This window comes from Oncorhynchus mykiss, chromosome 7 (assembly GCF_057628025.1).
Source record: "Oncorhynchus mykiss isolate SJ-2025 chromosome 7, ASM5762802v1, whole genome shotgun sequence".
NCBI lineage: Eukaryota > Metazoa > Chordata > Actinopteri > Salmoniformes > Salmonidae > Oncorhynchus > Oncorhynchus mykiss.
Window position 1 is genome coordinate 11,683,203 of NC_143028.1, and position 27,437 is coordinate 11,710,639.

The window sequence follows — 27,437 nt, forward strand, 5'->3', positions numbered from 1 at the left end:
AGGAGTGGTAACAGTGACAGTACCTTAACTATAGCTGATGATATTAGGAGTGGTAACAGTGACAGTACCTTAACTATAGCTGATGATATTAGGAGTGGTAACAGTGACAGTACCTTAACTATAGCTGATGATATTAGGAGTGGTAACAGTGACAGTACCTTAACTATAGCTGATGATATTAGGAGTGGTAACAGTGACAGTACCTTAACTATAGCTGATGATATTAGGAGTGGTAACAGTACCTTAACTATAGCTGCTGCTATTAGGAGTGGTAACAGTAACAGTACCTTAACTATAGCTGATGATATTAGGAGTGGTAACAGTACCTTAACTATAGCTGATGATATTAGGAGTGGTAACAGTAACAGTACCTTAACTATAGCTGCTGCTATTAGGAGTGGTAACAGTGACAGTACCTTAACTATAGCTGCTGCTATTAGGAGTGGTAACAGTGACAGTACCTTAACTATAGCTGATGATATTAGGAGTGGTAACAGTGACAGTACCTTAACTATAGCTGATGATATTAGGAGTGGTAACAGTACCTTAACTATAGCTGCTGCTATTAGGAGTGGTAACAGTAACAGTACCTTAACTATAGCTGATGATATTAGGAGTGGTAACAGTACCTTAACTATAGCTGATGATATTAGGAGTGGTAACAGTGACAGTACCTTAACTATAGCTGCTGATATTAGGAGTGGTAACAGTGACAGTACCTTAACTATAGCTGCTGCTATTAGGAGTGGTAACAGTGACAGTACCTTAACTATAGCTGATGATATTAGGAGTGGTAACAGTGACAGTACCTTAACTATAGCTGATGATATTAGGAGTGGTAACAGTGACAGTACCTTAACTATAGCTGCTGCTATTAGGAGTGGTAACAGTGACAGTAGCTTAACTATAGCTGATGATATTAGGAGTGGTAACAGTGACAGTACCTTAACTATAGCTGATGATATTAGGAGTGGTAACAGTGACAGTACCTTAACTATAGCTGCTGCTATTAGGAGTGGTAACAGTGACAGTACCTTAACTATAGCTGCTGCTATTAGGAGTGGTAACAGTGACAGTACCTTAACTATAGCTGCTGATATTAGGAGTGGTAACAGTAACAGTACCTTAACTATAGCTGCTGCTATTAGGAGTGGTAACAGTGACAGTACCTTAACTATAGCTGATGATATTAGGAGTGGTAACAGTGACAGTACCTTAACTATAGCTGCTGCTATTAGGAGTGGTAACAGTAACAGTACCTTAACTATAGCTGATGATATTAGGAGTGGTAACAGTGACAGTACCTTAACTATAGCTGATGATATTAGGAGTGGTAACAGTGACAGTACCTTAACTATAGCTGATGATATTAGGAGTGGTAACAGTGACAGTACCTTAACTATAGCTGATGATATTAGGAGTGGTAACAGTGACAGTACCTTAACTATAGCTGCTGCTATTAGGAGTGGTAACAGTGACAGTACCTTAACTATAGCTGATGATATTAGGAGTGGTAACAGTGACAGTACCTTAACTATAGCTGATGATATTAGGAGTGGTAACAGTGACAGTACCTTAACTATAGCTGATGATATTAGGAGTGGTAACAGTGACAGTACCTTAACTATAGCTGATGATATTAGGAGTGGTAACAGTGACAGTACCTTAACTATAGCTGCTGCTATTAGGAGTGGTAACAGTGACAGTACCTTAACTATAGCTGATGATATTAGGAGTGGTAACAGTGACAGTACCTTAACTATAGCTGCTGCTATTAGGAGTGGTAACAGTGACAGTACCTTAACTATAGCTGATGATATTAGGAGTGGTAACAGTACCTTAACTATAGCTGCTGCTATTAGGAGTGGTAACAGTGACAGTACCTTAACTATAGCTGATGATATTAGGAGTGGTAACAGTGACAGTACCTTAACTATAGCTGATGATATTAGGAGTGGTAACAGTGACAGTACCTTAACTATAGCTGATGATATTAGGAGTGGTAACAGTGACAGTACCTTAACTATAGCTGATGATATTAGGAGTGGTAACAGTGACAGTACCTTAACTATAGCTGATGATATTAGGAGTGGTAACAGTGACAGTACCTTAACTATAGCTGATGATATTAGGAGTGGTAACAGTGACAGTACCTTAACTATAGCTGCTGCTATTAGGAGTGGTAACAGTGACAGTACCTTAACTATAGCTGATGATATTAGGAGTGGTAACAGTGACAGTACCTTAACTATAGCTGCTGCTATTAGGAGTGGTAACAGTGACAGTACCTTAACTATAGCTGCTGATATTAGGAGTGGTAACAGTAACAGTACCTTAACTATAGCTGCTGCTATTAGGAGTGGTAACAGTGACAGTACCTTAACTATAGCTGATGATATTAGGAGTGGTAACAGTGACAGTACCTTAACTATAGCTGATGATATTAGGAGTGGTAACAGTGACAGTACCTTAACTATAGCTGCTGCTATTAGGAGTGGTAACAGTGACAGTACCTTAACTATAGCTGATGATATTAGGAGTGGTAACAGTGACAGTACCTTAACTATAGCTGATGATATTAGGAGTGGTAACAGTGACAGTACCTTAACTATAGCTGATGATATTAGGAGTGGTAACAGTACCTTAACTATAGCTGCTGCTATTAGGAGTGGTAACAGTGACAGTACCTTAACTATAGCTGATGATATTAGGAGTGGTAACAGTGACAGTACCTTAACTATAGCTGATGATATTAGGAGTGGTAACAGTGACAGTACCTTAACTATAGCTGCTGCTATTAGGAGTGGTAACAGTGACAGTACCTTAACTATAGCTGATGATATTAGGAGTGGTAACAGTGACAGTACCTTAACTATAGCTGCTGCTAGTAGGAGTGGTAACAGTGACAGTACCTTAACTATAGCTGCTGATATTAGGAGTGGTAACAGTAACAGTACCTTAACTATAGCTGCTGCTATTAGGAGTGGTAACAGTGACAGTACCTTAACTATAGCTGATGATATTAGGAGTGGTAACAGTGACAGTACCTTAACTATAGCTGATGATATTAGGAGTGGTAACAGTGACAGTACCTTAACTATAGCTGATGCTATTAGGAGTGGTAACAGTGACAGTACCTTAACTATAGCTGCTGCTATTAGGAGTGGTAACAGTGACAGTACCTTAACTATAGCTGCTGCTATTAGGAGTGGTAACAGTGACAGTACCTTAACTATAGCTGATGATATTAGGAGTGGTAACAGTGACAGTACCTTAACTATAGCTGATGATATTAGGAGTGGTAACAGTGACAGTACCTTAACTATAGCTGCTGCTATTAGGAGTGGTAACAGTGACAGTACCTTAACTATAGCTGCTGCTATTAGGAGTGGTAACAGTGACAGTACCTTAACTATAGCTGATGATATTAGGAGTGGTAACAGTGACAGTACCTTAACTATAGCTGCTGCTATTAGGAGTGGTAACAGTGACAGTACCTTAACTATAGCTGATGATATTAGGAGTGGTAACAGTGACAGTACCTTAACTATAGCTGATGATATTAGGAGTGGTAACAGTACCTTAACTATAGCTGATGATATTAGGAGTGGTAACAGTGACAGTACCTTAACTATAGCTGCTGCTATTAGGAGTGGTAACAGTGACAGTACCTTAACTATAGCTGATGATATTAGGAGTGGTAACAGTGACAGTACCTTAACTATAGCTGATGATATTAGGAGTGGTAACAGTGACAGTACCTTAACTATAGCTGATGATATTAGGAGTGGTAACAGTGACAGTACCTTAACTATAGCTGATGATATTAACAGTGACAGTACCTTAACTATAGCTGCTGCTATTAGGAGTGGTAACAGTGACAGTACCTTAACTATAGCTGATGATATTAGGAGTGGTAACAGTGACAGTACCTTAACTATAGCTGCTGCTATTAGGAGTGGTAACAGTGACAGTACCTTAACTATAGCTGATGATATTAGGAGTGGTAACAGTGACAGTACCTTAACTATAGCTGCTGCTATTAGGAGTGGTAACAGTGACAGTACCTTAACTATAGCTGCTGATATTAGGAGTGGTAACAGTAACAGTACCTTAACTATAGCTGCTGCTATTAGGAGTGGTAACAGTGACAGTACCTTAACTATAGCTGATGATATTAGGAGTGGTAACAGTGACAGTACCTTAACTATAGCTGATGATATTAGGAGTGGTAACAGTGACAGTACCTTAACTATAGCTGCTGCTATTAGGAGTGGTAACAGTGACAGTACCTTAACTATAGCTGATGATATTAGGAGTGGTAACAGTGACAGTACCTTAACTATAGCTGATGATATTAGGAGTGGTAACAGTGACAGTACCTTAACTATAGCTGATGATATTAGGAGTGGTAACAGTGACAGTACCTTAACTATAGCTGATGATATTAGGAGTGGTAACAGTACCTTAACTATAGCTGATGATATTAGGAGTGGTAACAGTGACAGTACCTTAACTATAGCTGCTGCTATTAGGAGTGGTAACAGTGACAGTACCTTAACTATAGCTGATGATATTAGGAGTGGTAACAGTGACAGTACCTTAACTATAGCTGATGATATTAGGAGTGGTAACAGTGACAGTACCTTAACTATAGCTGATGATATTAGGAGTGGTAACAGTGACAGTACCTTAACTATAGCTGATGATATTAACAGTGACAGTACCTTAACTATAGCTGCTGCTATTAGGAGTGGTAACAGTGACAGTACCTTAACTATAGCTGATGATATTAGGAGTGGTAACAGTGACAGTACCTTAACTATAGCTGCTGCTATTAGGAGTGGTAACAGTGACAGTACCTTAACTATAGCTGCTGCTATTAGGAGTGGTAACAGTGACAGTACCTTAACTATAGCTGATGATATTAGGAGTGGTAACAGTGACACAGTAACACTGGAATAGTTGATTTGCAGTGGAAGAATGTGCAAAGTAGAAATAGAAATAATGGGGTGCAAAGGAGCTAAATAAATAAATACAGTAGGGGGAGAGGTAGTTGTTTGGGCTAAGTACAGGTGCAGTAATCTGTAAACTGCACTGACAGCTGGTGCTTAAAGCTAGTGAGGGAGATAAGTGTTTCCACTTTCAGAGATTTTTGTAGTTCGTTCCAGTCATTGGCAGCAGAGAACTGGAAGGAGAGGAGGAATTGGTTTTGGGGGTGACCAGAGAGATATACCTATTGGAGCACGTGCTACAGGTGGGTGCTGCTATGGTGACCAGCGAGCTGAGATAAGGGGGAACTTTACCTAGCAGGGTCTTGTAGATGACCTGGAGCCAGTGGGTTTGGCGACGAGTATGAAGCGAGGGCCAGGCAACGAGAGAGTACAGGTCGCAATGGTGGGTAGTATATGGGGCTTTGGTGACAAAATGGATGGCACTGTGAAAGACTGCATCAAATTTGTTGAGTAGAGTGTTGGAGGCTATTTTATAGATGACATCACAGAAGTTGAGGATCGGTAGGATGGTCAGTTTTACGAGGGTATGTTTGGCAGCAGGAGTGAAGGATGCTGTTGCGAAATAGGAAGCCAATTCTAGATTTAACTTTGGATTGGAGATGTTTAATGTGAGTCTGGAAGGAGAGTTTACAGTCTAACCAGATACCTAGGTATTTGTAGTTGTCCACATACTTTAAGTCAGAACCGTCCAGAGTAGTGATGCTGGATGGGCGGGCAGGTGCTGGCAGCGATCGGTTGAAGAGCATGCATTTAGTTTTACTTGTATTTAAGAGCAGTTGGAGGCCACTGAAGGAGAGTTGTATGGCATTGAAGCTCGTCTGGAGGGTTGTTAACAGTGTCCAAAGAAGGGCCAGATGTATACAGAATGGTGTCGTCTATGTAGAGGTGGATAAGAGACTCACCAGCAGCAAGAGCGACATCATTGATGTATACAGAGAAGAGAGTCGGCCCAAGAATTGAACCCTGTGGCACCCCCATAGAGACTGCCGGAGACCCGGACAACAGGCCCTCCGATTTGACACACTGAACTCTATCAGAGAAGAAGTTGGTGAACCAGTAATGGTAGTGGTAGGGAGTGGTAACAGTAACAGTATCTGACCTATAGCTGCTGCTAGTAGGAGTGGTATCAGTATCTGACCTATAGCTGCTGCTAGTAGGAGTGGTATCAGTATCTGACCTATAGCTGCTGCTATTAGGAGTGGTAACAGTATCTGACCTATAGCTGCTGCTAGTAGGAGTGGTAACAGTATCTGACCTATAGCTGCTGCTAGTAGGAGTGGTAACAGTATCTGACCTATAGTTGCTGCTAGTAGGAGTGGTAACAGTATCTGACCTATAGCTGCTGCTAGTAGGAGTGGTATCAGTATCTGACCTATAGCTGCTGCTAGTAGGAGTGGTATCAGTATCTGACCTATAGCTGCTGCTAGTAGGAGTGGTATCAGTATCTGACCTATAGCTGCTGCTAGTAGGAGTGGTATCAGTATCTGACCTATAGCTGCTGCTAGTAGGAGTGGTATCAGTATCTGACCCATAGCTGCTGCTAGTAGGAGTGGTATCAGTATCTGACCTATAGCTGCTGCTAGTAGGAGTGGTATCAGTATCTGACCTATAGCTGCTGCTAGTAGGAGTGGTATCAGTATCTGACCTATAGCTGCTGCTAGTAGGAGTGGTATCAGTATCTGACCTATAGCTGCTGCTAGTAGGAGTGGTAACAGTATCTGTCCTATAGCTGCTGCTAGTAGGAGTGGTATCAGTATCTGACCTATAGCTGCTGCTAGTAGGAGTGGTATAAGTATCTGACCTATAGCTGCTGCTAGTAGGAGTGGTAAAAGTATCTGACCTATAGCTGCTGCTAGTAGGAGTGGTATCAGTATCTGACCTATAGCTGCTGCTAGTAGGAGTGGTATCAGTATCTGACCTATAGCTGCTGCTAGTAGGAGTGGTATAAGTATCTGACCTATAGCTGCTGCTAGTAGGAGTGGTAAAAGTATCTGACCTATAGCTGCTGCTAGTAGGAGTGGTAACAGTAACAGTATCTGACCTATAGCTGCTGCTATTAGGAGTGGTATCAGTATCTGACCTATAGCTGCTGCTAGTAGGAGTGGTATAAGTATCTGACCTATAGCTGCTGCTAGTAGGAGTGGTATCAGTATCTGACCTATAGCTGCTGCTAGTAGGAGTGGTATCAGTATCTGACCTATAGCTGCTGCTAGTAGGAGTGGTATCAGTATCTGACCTATAGCTGCTGCTAGTAGGAGTGGTATCAGTATCTGACCTATAGCTGCTGCTAGTAGGAGTGGTATCAGTATCTGACCTATAGCTGCTGCTAGTAGGAGTGGTATCAGTATCTGACCTATAGCTGCTGCTAGTAGGAGTGGTATCAGTATCTGACCTATAGCTGCTGCTAGTAGGAGTGGTATAAGTATCTGACCTATAGCTGCTGCTAGTAGGAGTGGTAACAGTATCTGACCTATAGCTGCTGCTATTAGGAGTGGTATAAGTATCTGACCTATAGCTGCTGCTAGTAGGAGTGGTATCAGTATCTGACCTATAGCTGCTGCTATTAGGAGTGGTATAAGTATCTGACCTATAGCTGCTGCTAGTAGGAGTGGTAACAGTATCTGACCTATAGCTGCTGCTAGTAGGAGTGGTAACACTAACAATATCTGACCTATAGCTGCTGCTAGTAGGAGTGGTAACACTAACAGTATCTGACCTATAGCTGCTGCTATTAGGAGTGGTAACAGTATCTGACCAATAGCTGCTGCTATTAGGAGTGGTAACAGTATCTGACCTATAGCTGCTGCTAGTAGGAGTGGTAACAGTATCTGACCTATAGCTGCTGCTAGTAGGAGTGGTAACACTAACAGTATCTGACCTATAGCTGCTGCTAGTAGGAGTGGTATCAGTATCTGACCTATAGCTGCTGCTCGTAGGAGTGGTAACACTAACAGTATCTGACCTATAGCTGCTGCTAGTAGGAGTGGTATCAGTATCTGACCTATAGCTGCTGCTAGTAGGAGTGGTAACAGTATCTGACCTATAGCTGCTGCTAGTAGGAGTGGTATCAGTATCTGACCTATAGCTGCTGCTAGTAGGAGTGGTATAAGTATCTGACCTATAGCTGCTGCTATTAGGAGTGGTAACAGTATCTGACCTATAGCTGCTGCTAGTAGGAGTGGTAACAGTATCTGACCTATAGCTGCTGCTAGTAGGAGTGGTAACAGTATCTGACCTATAGCTGCTGCTAGTAGGAGTGGTATCAGTATCTGACCTATAGCTGCTGCTAGTAGGAGTGGTATCAGTATCTGACCTATAGCTGCTGCTATTAGGAGTGGTAACAGTATCTGACCTATAGCTGCTGCTAGTAGGAGTGGTAACAGTATCTGACCTATAGCTGCTGCTAGTAGGAGTGGTAACAGTATCTGACCTATAGCTGCTGCTAGTAGGAGTGGTAACAGTATCTGACCTATAGCTGCTGCTAGTAGGAGTGGTAACAGTATCTGACCTATAGCTGCTGCTATTAGGAGTGGTAACAGTATCTGACCTATAGCTGCTGCTATTAGGAGTGGTAACAGTATCTGACCTATAGCTGCTGCTATTAGGAGTGGTAACAGTAACAGTATCTGACCTATAGCTGCTGCTAGTAGGAGTGGTAACAGTATCTGACCTATAGCTGCTGCTAGTAGGAGTGGTAACAGTATCTGACCTATAGCTGCTGCTAGTAGGAGTGGTATCAGTATCTGACCTATAGCTGCTGCTAGTAGGAGTGGTATCAGTATCTGACCTATAGCTGCTGCTATTAGGAGTGGTATCAGTATCTGACCTATAGCTGCTGCTAGTAGGAGTGGTATCAGTATCTGACCTATAGCTGCTGCTAGTAGGAGTGGTAACAGTATCTGACCTATAGCTGCTGCTAGTAGGAGTGGTAACAGTATCTGACCTATAGCTGCTGCTAGTAGGAGTGGTAACAGTATCTGACCTATAGCTGCTGCTATTAGGAGTGGTAACAGTATCTGACCTATAGCTGCTGCTAGTAGGAGTGGTAACAGTATCTGTCCTATAGCTGCTGCTAGTAGGAGTGGTATCAGTATCTGACCTATAGCTGCTGCTAGTAGGAGTGGTATCAGTATCTGACCTATAGCTGCTGCTAGTAGGAGTGGTATCAGTATCTGACCTATAGCTGCTGCTAGTAGGAGTGGTATCAGTATCTGACCTATAGCTGCTGCTAGTAGGAGTGGTATAAGTATCTGACCTATAGCTGCTGCTAGTAGGAGTGGTATAAGTATCTGACCTATAGCTGCTGCTATTAGGAGTGGTAACAGTATCTGACCTATAGCTGCTGCTAGTAGGAGTGGTATAAGTATCTGACCTATAGCTGCTGCTAGTAGGAGTGGTATCAGTATCTGACCTATAGCTGCTGCTAGTAGGAGTGGTAACAGTATCTGACCTATAGCTGCTGCTAGTAGGAGTGGTATCAGTATCTGACCTATAGCTGCTGCTAGTAGGAGTGGTATCAGTATCTGACCTATAGCTGCTGCTAGTAGGAGTGGTAACAGTATCTGACCTATAGCTGCTGCTAGTAGGAGTGGTATCAGTATCTGACCTATAGCTGCTGCTAGTAGGAGTGGTATCAGTATCTGACCTATAGCTGCTGCTAGTAGGAGTGGTATCAGTATCTGACCTATAGCTGCTGCTAGTAGGAGTGGTATCAGTATCTGACCTATAGCTGCTGCTAGTAGGAGTGGTAACAGTAACAGTACCTTAACTATAGCTGCTGCTATTAGGAGTGGTAACAGTGACAGTACCTTAACTATAGCTGATGATATTAGGAGTGGTAACAGTGACAGTACCTTAACTATAGCTGATGATATTAGGAGTGGTAACAGTGACAGTACCTTAACTATAGCTGATGCTATTAGGAGTGGTAACAGTGACAGTACCTTAACTATAGCTGCTGCTATTAGGAGTGGTAACAGTGACAGTACCTTAACTATAGCTGCTGATATTAGGAGTGGTAACAGTAACAGTACCTTAACTATAGCTGCTGCTATTAGGAGTGGTAACAGTGACAGTACCTTAACTATAGCTGATGATATTAGGAGTGGTAACAGTGACAGTACCTTAACTATAGCTGATGATATTAGGAGTGGTAACAGTGACAGTACCTTAACTATAGCTGATGCTATTAGGAGTGGTAACAGTGACAGTACCTTAACTATAGCTGCTGCTATTAGGAGTGGTAACAGTGACAGTACCTTAACTATAGCTGCTGCTATTAGGAGTGGTAACAGTGACAGTACCTTAACTATAGCTGATGATATTAGGAGTGGTAACAGTGACAGTACCTTAACTATAGCTGATGATATTAGGAGTGGTAACAGTGACAGTACCTTAACTATAGCTGCTGCTATTAGGAGTGGTAACAGTGACAGTACCTTAACTATAGCTGCTGCTATTAGGAGTGGTAACAGTGACAGTACCTTAACTATAGCTGCTGCTATTAGGAGTGGTAACAGTGACAGTACCTTAACTATAGCTGATGATATTAGGAGTGGTAACAGTGACAGTACCTTAACTATAGCTGATGATATTAGGAGTGGTAACAGTGACAGTACCTTAACTATAGCTGATGATATTAGGAGTGGTAACAGTGACAGTACCTTAACTATAGCTGATGATATTAACAGTGACAGTACCTTAACTATAGCTGCTGCTATTAGGAGTGGTAACAGTGACAGTACCTTAACTATAGCTGATGATATTAGGAGTGGTAACAGTGACAGTACCTTAACTATAGCTGCTGCTATTAGGAGTGGTAACAGTGACAGTACCTTAACTATAGCTGATGATATTAGGAGTGGTAACAGTGACAGTACCTTAACTATAGCTGCTGCTATTAGGAGTGGTAACAGTGACAGTACCTTAACTATAGCTGCTGATATTAGGAGTGGTAACAGTAACAGTACCTTAACTATAGCTGCTGCTATTAGGAGTGGTAACAGTGACAGTACCTTAACTATAGCTGATGATATTAGGAGTGGTAACAGTGACAGTACCTTAACTATAGCTGATGATATTAGGAGTGGTAACAGTGACAGTACCTTAACTATAGCTGCTGCTATTAGGAGTGGTAACTGTGACAGTACCTTAACTATAGCTGATGATATTAGGAGTGGTAACAGTGACAGTACCTTAACTATAGCTGATGATATTAGGAGTGGTAACAGTGACAGTACCTTAACTATAGCTGATGATATTAGGAGTGGTAACAGTGACAGTACCTTAACTATAGCTGATGATATTAGGAGTGGTAACAGTACCTTAACTATAGCTGCTGCTATTAGGAGTGGTAACAGTGACAGTACCTTAACTATAGCTGATGATATTAGGAGTGGTAACAGTGACAGTACCTTAACTATAGCTGATGATATTAGGAGTGGTAACAGTGACAGTACCTTAACTATAGCTGATGATATTAGGAGTGGTAACAGTGACAGTACCTTAACTATAGCTGATGATATTAACAGTGACAGTACCTTAACTATAGCTGCTGCTATTAGGAGTGGTAACAGTGACAGTACCTTAACTATAGCTGATGATATTAGGAGTGGTAACAGTGACAGTACCTTAACTATAGCTGCTGCTATTAGGAGTGGTAACAGTGACAGTACCTTAACTATAGCTGCTGCTATTAGGAGTGGTAACAGTGACAGTACCTTAACTATAGCTGATGATATTAGGAGTGGTAACAGTGACACAGTAACACTGGAATAGTTGATTTGCAGTGGAAGAATGTGCAAAGTAGAAATAGAAATAATGGGGTGCAAAGGAGCTAAATAAATAAATACAGTAGGGGGAGAGGTAGTTGTTTGGGCTAAGTACAGGTGCAGTAATCTGTAAACTGCACTGACAGCTGGTGCTTAAAGCTAGTGAGGGAGATAAGTGTTTCCACTTTCAGAGATTTTTGTAGTTCGTTCCAGTCATTGGCAGCAGAGAACTGGAAGGAGAGGAGGAATTGGTTTTGGGGGTGACCAGAGAGATATACCTATTGGAGCACGTGCTACAGGTGGGTGCTGCTATGGTGACCAGCGAGCTGAGATAAGGGGGAACTTTACCTAGCAGGGTCTTGTAGATGACCTGGAGCCAGTGGGTTTGGCGACGAGTATGAAGCGAGGGCCAGGCAACGAGAGAGTACAGGTCGCAATGGTGGGTAGTATATGGGGCTTTGGTGACAAAATGGATGGCACTGTGAAAGACTGCATCAAATTTGTTGAGTAGAGTGTTGGAGGCTATTTTATAGATGACATCACAGAAGTTGAGGATCGGTAGGATGGTCAGTTTTACGAGGGTATGTTTGGCAGCAGGAGTGAAGGATGCTGTTGCGAAATAGGAAGCCAATTCTAGATTTAACTTTGGATTGGAGATGTTTGATGTGAGTCTGGAAGGAGAGTTTACAGTCTAACCAGATACCTAGGTATTTGTAGTTGTCCACATACTTTAAGTCAGAACCGTCCAGAGTAGTGATGCTGGATGGGCGGGCAGGTGCTGGCAGCGATCGGTTGAAGAGCATGCATTTAGTTTTACTTGTATTTAAGAGCAGTTGGAGGCCACTGAAGGAGAGTTGTATGGCATTGAAGCTCGTCTGGAGGGTTGTTAACAGTGTCCAAAGAAGGGCCAGATGTATACAGAATGGTGTCGTCTATGTAGAGGTGGATAAGAGACTCACCAGCAGCAAGAGCGACATCATTGATGTATACAGAGAAGAGAGTCGGCCCAAGAATTGAACCCTGTGGCACCCCCATAGAGACTGCCAGAGACCCGGACAACAGGCCCTCCGATTTGACACACTGAACTCTATCAGAGAAGAAGTTGGTGAACCAGTAATGGTAGTGGTAGGGAGTGGTAACAGTAACAGTATCTGACCTATAGCTGCTGCTAGTAGGAGTGGTATCAGTATCTGACCTATAGCTGCTGCTAGTAGGAGTGGTATCAGTATCTGACCTATAGCTGCTGCTATTAGGAGTGGTAACAGTATCTGACCTATAGCTGCTGCTAGTAGGAGTGGTAACAGTATCTGACCTATAGCTGCTGCTAGTAGGAGTGGTAACAGTATCTGACCTATAGTTGCTGCTAGTAGGAGTGGTAACAGTATCTGACCTATAGCTGCTGCTAGTAGGAGTGGTATCAGTATCTGACCTATAGCTGCTGCTAGTAGGAGTGGTATCAGTATCTGACCTATAGCTGCTGCTAGTAGGAGTGGTATCAGTATCTGACCTATAGCTGCTGCTAGTAGGAGTGGTATCAGTATCTGACCTATAGCTGCTGCTAGTAGGAGTGGTATCAGTATCTGACCCATAGCTGCTGCTAGTAGGAGTGGTATCAGTATCTGACCTATAGCTGCTGCTAGTAGGAGTGGTATCAGTATCTGACCTATAGCTGCTGCTAGTAGGAGTGGTATCAGTATCTGACCTATAGCTGCTGCTAGTAGGAGTGGTATCAGTATCTGACCTATAGCTGCTGCTAGTAGGAGTGGTAACAGTATCTGTCCTATAGCTGCTGCTAGTAGGAGTGGTATCAGTATCTGACCTATAGCTGCTGCTAGTAGGAGTGGTATAAGTATCTGACCTATAGCTGCTGCTAGTAGGAGTGGTAACAGTATCTGACCTCTAGCTGCTGCTATTAGGAGTGGTATAAGTATCTGACCTATAGCTGCTGCTAGTAGGAGTGGTATCAGTATCTGACCTATAGCTGCTGCTATTAGGAGTGGTATAAGTATCTGACCTATAGCTGCTGCTAGTAGGAGTGGTAACAGTATCTGACCTATAGCTGCTGCTAGTAGGAGTGGTAACACTAACAATATCTGACCTATAGCTGCTGCTAGTAGGAGTGGTAACACTAACAGTATCTGACCTATAGCTGCTGCTATTAGGAGTGGTAACAGTATCTGACCAATAGCTGCTGCTATTAGGAGTGGTAACAGTATCTGACCTATAGCTGCTGCTAGTAGGAGTGGTAACAGTATCTGACCTATAGCTGCTGCTAGTAGGAGTGGTAACACTAACAGTATCTGACCTATAGCTGCTGCTAGTAGGAGTGGTATCAGTATCTGACCTATAGCTGCTGCTAGTAGGAGTGGTAACACTAACAGTATCTGACCTATAGCTGCTGCTAGTAGGAGTGGTATCAGTATCTGACCTATAGCTGCTGCTAGTAGGAGTGGTATCAGTATCTGACCTATAGCTGCTGCTAGTAGGAGTGGTATAAGTATCTGACCTATAGCTGCTGCTAGTAGGAGTGGTATCAGTATCTGACCTATAGCTGCTGCTAGTAGGAGTGGTAACAGTATCTGACCTATAGCTGCTGCTAGTAGGAGTGGTATCAGTATCTGACCTATAGCTGCTGCTAGTAGGAGTGGTATAAGTATCTGACCTATAGCTGCTGCTATTAGGAGTGGTAACAGTATCTGACCTATAGCTGCTGCTAGTAGGAGTGGTAACAGTATCTGACCTATAGCTGCTGCTAGTAGGAGTGGTAACAGTATCTGACCTATAGCTGCTGCTAGTAGGAGTGGTAACAGTATCTGACCTATAGCTGCTGCTAGTAGGAGTGGTAACAGTATCTGACCTATAGCTGCTGCTATTAGGAGTGGTAACAGTATCTGACCTATAGCTGCTGCTATTAGGAGTGGTAACAGTATCTGACCTATAGCTGCTGCTATTAGGAGTAGTAACAGTATCTGACCTATAGCTGCTGCTAGTAGGAGTGGTAACAGTATCTGACCTATAGCTGCTGCTAGTAGGAGTGGTAACAGTATCTGACCTATAGCTGCTGCTAGTAGGAGTGGTATCAGTATCTGACCTATAGCTGCTGCTAGTAGGAGTGGTATCAGTATCTGACCTATAGCTGCTGCTATTAGGAGTGGTAACAGTATCTGACCAATAGCTGCTGCTATTAGGAGTGGTAACAGTATCTGACCTATAGCTGCTGCTAGTAGGAGTGGTAACAGTATCTGACCTATAGCTGCTGCTAGTAGGAGTGGTAACACTAACAGTATCTGACCTATAGCTGCTGCTAGTAGGAGTGGTATCAGTATCTGACCTATAGCTGCTGCTAGTAGGAGTGGTAACACTAACAGTATCTGACCTATAGCTGCTGCTAGTAGGAGTGGTATCAGTATCTGACCTATAGCTGCTGCTAGTAGGAGTGGTATCAGTATCTGACCTATAGCTGCTGCTAGTAGGAGTGGTATAAGTATCTGACCTATAGCTGCTGCTAGTAGGAGTGGTATCAGTATCTGACCTATAGCTGCTGCTAGTAGGAGTGGTAACAGTATCTGACCTATAGCTGCTGCTAGTAGGAGTGGTATCAGTATCTGACCTATAGCTGCTGCTAGTAGGAGTGGTATAAGTATCTGACCTATAGCTGCTGCTATTAGGAGTGGTAACAGTATCTGACCTATAGCTGCTGCTAGTAGGAGTGGTAACAGTATCTGACCTATAGCTGCTGCTAGTAGGAGTGGTAACAGTATCTGACCTATAGCTGCTGCTAGTAGGAGTGGTAACAGTATCTGACCTATAGCTGCTGCTAGTAGGAGTGGTAACAGTATCTGACCTATAGCTGCTGCTATTAGGAGTGGTAACAGTATCTGACCTATAGCTGCTGCTATTAGGAGTGGTAACAGTATCTGACCTATAGCTGCTGCTATTAGGAGTAGTAACAGTATCTGACCTATAGCTGCTGCTAGTAGGAGTGGTAACAGTATCTGACCTATAGCTGCTGCTAGTAGGAGTGGTAACAGTATCTGACCTATAGCTGCTGCTAGTAGGAGTGGTATCAGTATCTGACCTATAGCTGCTGCTAGTAGGAGTGGTATCAGTATCTGACCTATAGCTGCTGCTAGTAGGAGTGGTATCAGTATCTGACCTATAGCTGCTGCTATTAGGAGTGGTATCAGTATCTGACCTATAGCTGCTGCTAGTAGGAGTGGTATCAGTATCTGACCTATAGCTGCTGCTAGTAGGAGTGGTAACAGTATCTGACCTATAGCTGCTGCTAGTAGGAGTGGTAACAGTATCTGACCTATAGCTGCTGCTAGTAGGAGTGGTAACAGTATCTGACCTATAGCTGCTGCTAGTAGGAGTGGTAACAGTATCTGACCTATAGCTGCTGCTATTAGGAGTGGTAACAGTATCTGACCTATAGCTGCTGCTAGTAGGAGTGGTAACAGTATCTGTCCTATAGCTGCTGCTAGTAGGAGTGGTATCAGTATCTGACCTATAGCTGCTGCTAGTAGGAGTGGTATCAGTATCTGACCTATAGCTGCTGCTAGTAGGAGTGGTATCAGTATCTGACCTATAGCTGCTGCTAGTAGGAGTGGTATCAGTATCTGACCTATAGCTGCTGCTAGTAGGAGTGGTATAAGTATCTGACCTATAGCTGCTGCTAGTAGGAGTGGTATAAGTATCTGACCTATAGCTGCTGCTATTAGGAGTGGTAACAGTATCTGACCTATAGCTGCTGCTAGTAGGAGTGGTATAAGTATCTGACCTATAGCTGCTGCTAGTAGGAGTGGTATCAGTATCTGACCTATAGCTGCTGCTAGTAGGAGTGGTAACAGTATCTGACCTATAGCTGCTGCTAGTAGGAGTGGTATCAGTATCTGACCTATAGCTGCTGCTAGTAGGAGTGGTATCAGTATCTGACCTATAGCTGCTGCTAGTAGGAGTGGTAACAGTATCTGACCTATAGCTGCTGCTAGTAGGAGTGGTATCAGTATCTGACCTATAGCTGCTGCTAGTAGGAGTGGTATCAGTATCTGACCTATAGCTGCTGCTAGTAGGAGTGGTATCAGTATCTGACCTATAGCTGCTGCTAGTAGGAGTGGTATCAGTATCTGACCTATAGCTGCTGCTAGTAGGAGTGGTAACAGTAACAGTATTTGACCTGCTAGATGCTCCTGTAGCTGCAGCTCCGCTATGGCCCTCTGTTTCACCTCACATAGGAGCTAGAAAAGAACACACACACATTAACATACTAAACACACACATTAACATACTAAACACACATACCACCGCCACACGCACCCACACACTTGCTAGCTCACCATGTTTCCAGAGGCAGGGACCTTTGCCCTCATCCTCTCCTCCTCTTCCTCTTCCTCCCCCCCTCCTCTTCTTCTTCTCTCTGGTCGGTATTCCACCAGAAGCCAGCGACAGTCTGATGGTGTTGTCACGGTTACCATATCACCACTCACACTGAACACACTGGGAGAGAGAGACATTACACACACAGCCATAGCAAACACACCAACCACACCTCATATCTGTCAGTCACTTACACAGACTGACACAATGCCGCGCACACACACCACCCTGCCCACCTGCTGTCCTGTGTCTGTGGCTCCAGCACCAGCAGTGCGTCTCCATCCTTCAAGGCCAGCTCCTTCAGGGTCCTTTGCATGTCTCCAGGAGGGAAAACCCTCCACCCGCTAGCCCCCCCTCCCTCCCCTCCCCTCTTCTCCTGACACAGGAGGCTCTCCTGTGGCTCCCCTAATGCCTCCCTCACCTCTCCTAGAGTCACCCTCCCAGCGAAACCCCTCGACTGCTTCGTCAGCCCCGAGCCTCCTTCTTCTCCCACTCCTCCTCCCTCCCCCTCCTCTTCTTCTCCCAGAGAGGGGCGAACCACGGTCAGCAACACTGGTTCCCACTCGGCTCCTGTTTGGACAGTTGCCCCACAAACCTGAGGAAATAAAGGGGATATGATATGACCCGACAGCCGTTTTGGTTCTAGGACATCCAGTAGCAGTATGTACAACGGTGGATTGTGTTGATTAGAGTGTGTCTCCTCACCTCTCTGCCGTTCCACACAAACAGATCAGTGCCGGACAAGATGCCTGCACTGTAAAGAGACACCTCGTCATCTGAAACACACACGTACTAAAGTTCAGAATCAACTCGCACAGAATGGACATGCTGCAAATGTGTGTGTGTTTAAGTGTGTGTGTTTAAGTGTGTGTGTGTATGTCTCACCTGTGAGAGTGTTGTAGAGGTGAAGGCCGGCTGGCAGACTTCTGGCCACAGTCAGAGCCATATCTCCCTCCCAGAGATCCTGCTTCTGAACACACACACAGGTTTGAGCTTTTTGCTCAGTGCCGGCATTAAGGAAGTGCGTTAATGAGTCGGAGGGATGATGTCACCTGGTAGATGATCATTCGCAGGTCTCCTACGGTCCTGCAGCGGTCGAAGATGAGGTTGGTGGCCTCTTTCTGCTCTATGCTGATTGGCTTAAGAGCTCCGTTCTCCAACCTATAGCGTGGCGCTAGGTGGAGATGCAGCTCAACACTGTTATTGCTGGCCTCAAACTCCTCCCTATAGCAGAGTACACACATACACACAGATAGCCGCAAAACATTGCAAAATACAGTCTTCGTTTATGTGTGTGTGTGTGTGTACACGTGAGTACCGTCTCTGTTGTAGTCTTCTGTTCTCCTCTTCAGCCATCTCTAAGAGGTGAGGGGGAACCTGATACCCAGGATTCCTCAGGGCTGCCAGGGGGAAAATCTCATTTGAAAGACTGTGTACGTTTTCATGTCTCTCCTTCACCATCTCTTCCTCTCCCACTCGCATCAAGTTTGGATGTGGCTCCTTGCGCTCACTCACTCTCTCCCTCCCTCCCTTTCCTTCTTACGCCTCTCTCCCACACACAAACCCACACACGAACACCCACACACAAACACCCACCCACACACACAAACACCCACGTACCTCCAGAAGGCCTGCGTAGCAGTGTCTTCCTATAGAACAGCATGTAGGCACTCTCCTTTCCCTGGTACATTTTCTCTACGTCTCTCTCATGGATCGACGTCACTGTGGAGTCATTCAGATCAAACCAGTGGCTGCCCTGTGGAGAGATGGAGAGAGGAAGAAAGATGCATGGATGAATGGAGATTCAGAGCGAGAGAGAGAAAAAAGATTTAAACATAACCAATTGCAGCATCAACATAGCAGACACACCATCATTAAAGCAGAACCATGAGAGGTCTAACTAGTGTACCTGTGGTTCTGGTGCCGTCTTCGGTTCTGTCTCCAGTCCTGGTTCTGGTAGGTGGTTGGCTGTGTTGTTGTGGACTGGGTCTGGGGTAGAGCTAGAGCCAGGGGTTGTGTGGGCTGGGCTGGAGGGCTGGGTCACCGGGCTAGGGGGGTTGGCTTTCAGGGCCACCCGAGTGCCGTTATTGACCAACACAAACACGTCACTGTGGTTCTGGAGGAACTGCAGAGGGAGAGAGGAGGCGAGAGGGAGAGGGGGATGAGTGGAAGGATAACATGTAGAACGATGTAGAGGAGATAAGGAAAGGTAAGTGTTTATGTGGCGTTGTGGAGCTCTTGGGGGACGCCCATCAGTCATGTCCTACCTTGCCTATGGGGCCGTGGAGTTTCCTGTACTTCTTGCTCCAGGAAGAACCGATCTTGTCCATCAGTCTCTGACCCAGCTGGTCCAGCAGCACGCTCCTGCTCTCCTCCTACAGGCCAGGAGGGGAACAACACCACATTAAGATCAGATACAGTCACTGGACCTACTGATGATGTGGCCCGTGGTGCTCTCGTTCCATTGGGTTGAACTAGCATGCTTTGCGTTACCTGGGCTATTATGGAGGAGAGTACAGATAGAGGGTCGTCTTTCTCCGGCTCAGTATACGCTCTCACTTCCTTCTTCTTCTGAACCTTGGGTTTGGTATCCTCCTCCTGATACAAACGCAAGCGCGGAAATACAAAAGACACACACAAACACACAATTCACTATTAGCATATTTAGTGACATACTCTAAGCCTCGATTGTCTGATATGCAATTGTTGTTCTCTCCTCCTCCCTCCCGCGCTCTCTCACCGGCGGTTCCCACAAGCCGAGGTGGTCCATGTCTTTGATGTAGACGTGGTAATGGCCGCCATAACAGCCTCCCTTATGGATGATGACAGAGAAGAGTTCATAGGAGTACTCCGAGTCATCGTCTTCAGTCTGGGAGAGAGGGTGACATAGCATAGTCATTATAATGCGACATAACATGTTCTTAAATGGTTTGACATTATATGTACTCTACATGACTTAGTTAAAACAAGAGTAAGTGGCAGTGAAGCATTGCAGATCAATGTGTGTGGTTGTCCAGTACCTGTTCACAGAAGGGCCTGAGGTTGATGGTGAGAGGGAAGGTGTAGCGACCAGTCTCCTTGTAACGCTCGCACCTGGCAAAGTCAAAGTTAAACCTCAACAGAGACACTGTCAGGAAGGGAGGGAGCTTCCTCAGCTTGGCAGACTGCAGAGGGAGAGCGAGAAGGGGAGAGAGAGAGAACGGAGGAGAGGGAGGGAAAGAGGGAGCAAGGGAGAGAGAGTTCTGGAATCAGTACCAATTCTAGAATAAAAAAAGTACAATTTAAATCCATGCCAATACTCCTACTAACCTTAGCAGCAGTGACTAGTTGGTCACACTGGCCACAGCGGTAGAGGTTACTGCCTTCAAACATCTCCTCTTCCACAAACATGTCCCAGAGCGCCCCTTCCAGGCCACACACACCACGTACACACACCGTCAAGTCCAGGAAGTCCTCCTGAGAGGGAAAGAGAGAGCCAAGAGAAAGAGGTGTAAGCAACACAAAGATAGGCGCAGGTACAGATAAACACATGTACCCGTGTTATCTCAATCTCTTCATTCAATGACTCAATCATGGACACTCTTACTGACAGTTGTTGCTGCTTTGTGTGATGTATTGTTGTCTCTACCTTCTTGCCCTTTGTGCTGTTGTCTGTGCCCAATAATGTTTGTACCCTGATTTGTGTTGCTACCATGTCGTGCTGCTGCTGTTATGTTGTGTTGCTATCATGTTGTTGGCATGTGCTGCTGCCATGCTGTTGTTGTCTTAGAGCTCTCTTTATGTAGTGTTGTCTCTCTTGTCGTGATGTGTGTTTTGTCCTATATTTTGAATCCCTCGTCCCCGCAGGATACCTTTTTTCTGCCTTTTGGTAGGCCATCATTATGAATAATAATTTGTCCTTAACTGACTTGCCTAGTTCAATAAAGGTTAAATAAATAAAAACCTGTCTCTGGCTGATGTTGCCACACTCTTTGCAGAGAATGCTGTTGACAGTGGTGCCATGGTAGAGGCGCTGGATGAACGCACTGCCGCTGGTGTCCACCAGGGAGTGCTCTAGGGCACTGAACAGAATCCTGTTCAACTCCTGCACATCATGTTGCCTGCTCTCCTACGGGAGAGAGATGAGAGAGTGGTAAGCAAAATACTGTAGGAGAAAGCGATGTAGCATTATATAAAGCAAGCCTCATTCTCTAGTTTAGTCCCTGCGTCACACACACCGCCATTCATACACACGCTCGTTCACATGCTCGTGTTCACACACACTACCTCGCTGTTGTTCCATCCGAAGCTGTCAGTGAGATCAGTAGTAGAGGCACTCTGTTGGTCCACCAAGAGTAGACGAGCAAACAGCCTCTGGAGCTCCAATGGAATAACCCTGACCTGAGGGACAGAGTTAATGTACTACTCAAACACACCAATACAAATAAAGACATGTACACAGTGAGGAACACACACACTCCCATGGTTGGTTCTTTACCTTGGCCTCTGGTTTGTCTTTGTCCTCCAGGCAGCCCAATTCCTTTGGACCCAGACTGAACAGCTCCTCTACACACACACACACACACAGTATTTCAAATACAGTATGAACCAAAGACAGAACACCAAGTGACCTGACTTGACCTCTCACCTCTGAACTCCGGGGTGAAGAGCAGGGTCTGGAGCAGAGAGTTGAGGTAGCACGTCCCTCCCTGGTTTTTAATCCCACTGAGGTTCACTCTTCCCCGGGGTGGAGGTGGCTCCCCTTCCCCCTTTACAACTCTACCTCCGGAGGGAGCCAGAGAATATCCCTCCCCCTCTTCCTCGAAAAGACTCCCAAACATGGCTGGGCATGCGTCTGTGTTTCTCTTTCCTGTGAAACGCACCTTCTGGGGACTGAATTGAATGTCTAATTGTGTTCACGATCGCGTAGCTAGCTAACCAATGACTCCTCTTGCTATCTCATCTTGGTCTTGCCTAGCTCTCTGTTGATAGTAGTGGGACTGACTCTGAAATAAGACGACTTTACAGGGGTAAACATAGCTATGAATAGAAAAATAGTGTGTTCCCGTATTGTGCTCGAGTAAAAGCAATTATTGTAGTGGTTAACAAACAAGCTATACAATCATTGCCTTTACAACACGAGTTAATTTAGTGTGAACTGAGTTTACAACAGCTAAATTCGGACCGGTGACAGACAACTATCCTACCTGGCTATCTGACTCGTTAGCTATCAAGCAAAACGTGTTTCAGCGTTCCTGACGCAAATAGAGCTTTAACTCCAGAAATATCCTGATGCTTTTTTGGAAAGTTATACTCGAAACCAAACTCTGTCTACATTCCTCTGTTTTAAATAAGAGAAAACACGAAAAAACGTAAATAAAAACACCATTGATGAACAGTGCGCAGCCATAATGTCCAAAGGGTAGAGTGGGGCATTGTGGTAGTTGTAGTGTCGTTTTAAAATCAGGGGTTGGCACCTCGGCTGAATAAACTACATGTCCACCAAGTCTTCTCTTCGATTTTGCAAGAGCATCAAGCCTCTTGTAGTTTTTATAACATGGCTTGTCTGTCATCCAGTGGATGTCTCAAACACACACAACTGATAAATCTGAACTGAAATGTGATGCATTTTCTGCTGGTAATCTTAAAGAAGGTTCGTACGTGGCTACAAACCTGCTGGTCTTTTAACCACCTATTCAGTTTTTGCGTAAAAGCACTGACACAAGCCACACATTTTAAAGGTATACTTTGGGATTTTGGCAATGAAGCCATTTGTCTACTTCCCCAGGGTCAGATGAACTCGTGGATAGCATTTTTGTCTCTGTGTTAAGAATTCCCTGTCGGTGACTGTTAGCACCTCACAACCCTGAGCAAACTCCCCTCCCCATCCACCACAACCAGAGCCCTGGAGTCTAGGGGGAACCATAAACCTGCCTCTAAAACTCTGACCTGTGCCTTGATAGGTTGCTAGGGAGGTTACTAGGGGGCAGGACATCTACCCATCCTCTTGACACTGCAGGTCACACAATACTTGCTGTCTCCCTCAAGCAGCGGCAGAGAGCAACATCTGTCTCTGCCGATCAACAACTGGACTCACTCATATCTCTGGACTTGTGGGATGGTGTTGGTATTGTTCTTAATAGTTAGTTGTTGTTGCATTGTGTATAGCTTGTAACCTATAAACATGTTCAGGGATTATATGCCATTTATACACACCTTTGTTACTGTTCTTATGCTCTTGTGTTATCGTATGTACAGTATATTCATTGCCTTTCATTTCCTTCAACATAACTATTACCATTCCACTACCCTTCCTACTTTTCATCCCAATGTTCATTTTCCTCAGTGTGTTTAAAGTTCCTGTGTGTTAACTCTTGGGCAGTTTTATTCCCCTCTAACCTGGGACGGTGTCGGTGAGTCACAAACCAGTAAAATACCTCGAGCCAGATCACTCTCTTTCACTCTGCATCCAGTAGTTAGAAGTTAGAATTAGTTTGCTAGCAGTTACCATAGACTACCAGGCATTGCGCTAACGCTAGTTAGCAATTGCGCAAACACTAGCAACTTCCTTCAAACTGCACGCAGAGACATAAAAATGGTCTCCACGAGTTCATCTGACTCTGGGGAAGTAGATAAAGGTCTAGTTAAATAAAGATGAACTAAATGTAAAAATGGCCAAAATCCAGAAGTATCTCTTTAAGGTTTCTGGACGTTGGTTCAAGTGGTGAACAGCTTTTACAGAAAATGCAGATTGGGCAAAAGCTGTGGAACTCTACAGTTTCCATTCACTGCTCCCCTAGTATGGGACCCTATAAAATATAGATTTCATAAAATCATTCTGAAACAATATTCTTACATAAGCAGTAGAATTTGCAGTAAGACACAAATGAAACAATGTATTTTTTTTACACATTTCTATTACCTCAATAAATAATTTTCACAAAATGATAGGCAACAAATGTTTTACCTTTATTTAACTAGGCAAGTCAGTTAAGAACAAATTCTTATTTTCAATGACGGCCTAGGAACAGTGGGTTAACTGCCTGTTCAGGGGTAGAACAACAGATTTGTATACAGCTCGGGGATATGAACTTGCAACCTACTAGTCCAATGCTCTAACCACCAGGCTACCCTGCCGCCCCAGTTACTAGTATTGCAACTCATCACAGGAGGCTGCTAAGGGGAGGGCAGCTCACAATAATGTCTGGAATGGAGTAAATGAAATGTGGTAACCATCAAACAGTGGAAAGAGGCAATATAAAAAAATTCACTGAACCTTCCCCACGTCATCGATGATGTCACTTCCTGCTGTAATGCTGCCGCAGGTGTTTCGAACCACTGGCCCTTACCTTAGGCGCGACGAGGCTGACCTTCAGGGTGGTGACGATGGAGAACTCTCTGGGGAAGAGGTGACAGTTGACGAGGAGCTGGGTGAACAGGAAGTCCAGGGAAGGGTGAGAACGGGACAGACGGACACCCCTCACACCCCCAGACTGGATCAGATGCACCCCCCCTCGTTAACCCCCTCACCCCTGCCCTGGGGAGAACACGGGACAGAAGATCTAGGGGGAGCAGGTCTACAGAGAGAGAGAAAGAAACAGATAGAGAAAGCAAGAAAAAAAGAGAGAAAGAGTGAGAAAGTGAGGAAGAAAGGGAGGGGGGAGTGAGAGACAGATAGTTAGCATTTCCTAAATAGTGGGAAACTATTTAGGTGGTGAGAGCAGCAAGATTGTGTGTTGTAGTTTCTTGAGTATTCATGATATCAGGTAAGGTTAGTCAGAGTTTACTGGATGGCTGGGAAATGTTTGGTAGGCTATTGGCATGATCTGTACATACGTGTAGAAGAATTATCTACGTGTAGAAGAATTATCTACGTGTAGAAGAGTTATCTGTGCATGAGTGATTTGCATCTCAAAGTTTTGGAAAATCAAGTTAAACACGCCAAACACTCACGCACACAACTGCTATTTGTCTTACACACACATACACAAACTCACAGTGGTGGAAAAATTACTCAGTTGTCGTACTTCAGTAAAAGTATAGATACATTCATAGAAAGTGACTCAAGTAAAAGTAAGTCACCCAGTAAAATAATACTTGAGTAAAAGTCTAAAAGTATTTGGTTCTAAATGTAACTGCTAAAGTATCACATTTCTTATATTAAGCGAAGCAGACACCACCATTTTCTTGTTTTTAAAATGTACGGAAAAACAGGGGCACACTCCAACACAGACATCATTTACAAAATATGCATTTGTGTTTAGTGAGTCTGTCAGATCAGAGGCAGTAGGGATGACCACATGTTCTCTTGATAAGTGTGTGAATTGGACCATTTTCCTGTCCTGCTAAGCATTCAGTACTTTTGGGTGTCAGGGAAAATGTAAGGAGTTACTATTTGAACTCGCATCCCTACTGCATGCAAACAAGAGAAAGAAAGAGATAGTGGTGTGTTTAATGCCACTCTACAGTATAACCTGAGAGAGCCGCTATCTGACTGGAAGTACAGTGTTATGTGTCACAATCAAATGTGTCCCTGGATAGGTTACAACACCCACGCAGATATTTTCATAGCGCATTTAATAGAATAGAATGTACCTCTGCATGTTCTCCATGTCTCTGCAGCTGAGTTGATGACCCTTAGCCTGAGGAACAGCAGCAGAGGCAACAGCAGCATCAGAGATGACATAACAGCTTGCTCCAGCCAATCGCAAGCACTGTGACTGATCCGAACGCCAATTGACGCTCATCTCCAACATGTGTGTGTGTGTGGGTATGTGTAGTGTGTGTGTATGCTTGTGTGTAAGGTGTGTCTAGAGATGGACCTTAGAGAGTGTCTGTAGAAAACATCTTCAGAGAGTCTAGATGACAAAGTAAAGCTTAGATCTAAACTACATCTGTCTTCAGACAGGCAGGCTCCTAATGAGTTAGTTCTGTCTGGTCCAGCCCCTTCTCTTATATACCAGGCCCATGCAAACCACTAACCAGTCTGTCAATAATTTCACAGAGTAGAACGGAAGCCAGCTGTATCGCTCACATACTCTTCTGAGAGTGTGTGAGAAAGAGAGAGAGCAAGATGTATACCCAAGGTGGAGTTGTATGGGTTTAGATACAGAAATAAGGAGCTGTACTACAAAAACCTTCGCATTAGATAAACACCATAAAGAGTCGAAGTAGTCATTTTTAAAAGGAAAATAAATACATTTGAAAACATGCATACCACCGGTGATCTCTGCTCCACCAAGAGTGCTTGATACCAGCTAAGGTATTACCACATTAACCAAGATCCCTGTTATTAGGACCTTTATTGTAGTAGTTATTTTGGTGAGTTTATTTACACAAGACACATGCTTTCATAACAGATTTGCTAATATTACATTGAGAAAATGTAATAAAAATTGTAGAGGGGAATTAGGTACAACTCCCAGGTGCAGACCCGGGAGGGTCTGATGTGTATTTCAGCCCTGCCCAGGCTTCAAATAGCTATTCTGATACAGATCAGGGAGAGAAAGGAGGGGTGTTCACTCTTTCTGTTCTACACCTTTTACAGCTCTGTTTTGCCTTTTCTTCAAAAGCAGGTTTGTGTGCTTTGGTGGATCACTGGGCAGGAGGACGGTGTCCTATAGAGACTAGTCTAGTGTGTTTCTCCTAGCCATTTATATTAAAGGCTACAGGATCTGACAGGATCATGATATAACTTTCTCCCTTCTTGTATCTCTATCCCATCAGGCTATCAATCAACTGTGCTTAATCTGACTGCATCAGCCAATCACAGAGTGATCTAACATCCTGACAGATGGCTGACCGCAGGCACAGGTAATAAAAACAGGGAGATTTAATTGGTTTTGCTAACTCCTCGGTCCTCTCCTCCTTTTGAAAAAGGTCAAAGGTTATCGAGAACGAAAAAATGCAAATACATTTAATTATTCTCCTCCGCAAGGATGACGTTTACAGAGGAATCCCAAAATACAAGTTCAAAGTGGTAAAAATGAATTTGAATGTATATCGTTTTTAAATGTGTTCATCTAGTCCTTCGAGAACACAGCAGCTTATTCAAGGGAGTGTAGTGGATTTACAATAAACAGTAGCACCCCCTGCCGGTCTCTTTATGCAGCTAAGAAAACATGTGACCATACTGTGAAATACTGCTGGATAGGGTCTAACATATACACAATAGGTAGAACATACACGACTATAGACAATACATTGAAGATACAATTCATGATTCGCATGTGTAATTGGTAGTCCACTGAATAAGCCCGTTTTCTGACACATTTAAAGGAGGAGCGGGACAGGGAGC

At 44.1% G+C, this 27,437-nt stretch overlaps 1 protein-coding gene across 2 annotated transcripts in view; it reads right to left on the reverse strand.

Annotated features, from left to right (window-relative positions):
- The window catches only part of LOC110527395 (ubiquitin carboxyl-terminal hydrolase 40), a 29,775-nt gene extending 7,189 nt beyond the window's left edge, over positions 1-22,586 (reverse strand). For both annotated transcript variants that reach the window (XM_090240280.1, XM_021608625.3), the window contains exons 1-18: positions 21,789-22,586; positions 21,639-21,706; positions 21,428-21,541; positions 21,105-21,269; positions 20,471-20,617; positions 20,182-20,325; positions 19,902-20,030; positions 19,655-19,759; positions 19,429-19,536; positions 19,071-19,286; positions 18,782-18,917; positions 18,480-18,561; positions 18,214-18,385; positions 18,047-18,131; positions 17,867-17,937; positions 17,398-17,756; positions 17,122-17,281; positions 16,962-17,022 (exon numbers count right to left, since the gene is read on the reverse strand). In XM_090240280.1, the coding sequence (XP_090096406.1) occupies positions 16,962-17,022; positions 17,122-17,281; positions 17,398-17,756; positions 17,867-17,937; positions 18,047-18,131; positions 18,214-18,385; positions 18,480-18,561; positions 18,782-18,917; positions 19,071-19,286; positions 19,429-19,536; positions 19,655-19,759; positions 19,902-20,030; positions 20,182-20,325; positions 20,471-20,617; positions 21,105-21,269; positions 21,428-21,541; positions 21,639-21,706; positions 21,789-21,981 (2,515 nt within the window). In that variant the 5' untranslated portion in view covers positions 21,982-22,586. The remainder of the gene's footprint in view (positions 1-16,961; positions 17,023-17,121; positions 17,282-17,397; positions 17,757-17,866; positions 17,938-18,046; positions 18,132-18,213; positions 18,386-18,479; positions 18,562-18,781; positions 18,918-19,070; positions 19,287-19,428; positions 19,537-19,654; positions 19,760-19,901; positions 20,031-20,181; positions 20,326-20,470; positions 20,618-21,104; positions 21,270-21,427; positions 21,542-21,638; positions 21,707-21,788) is intronic.
- Between the last annotated feature and the right edge of the window lie 4,851 nt (positions 22,587-27,437).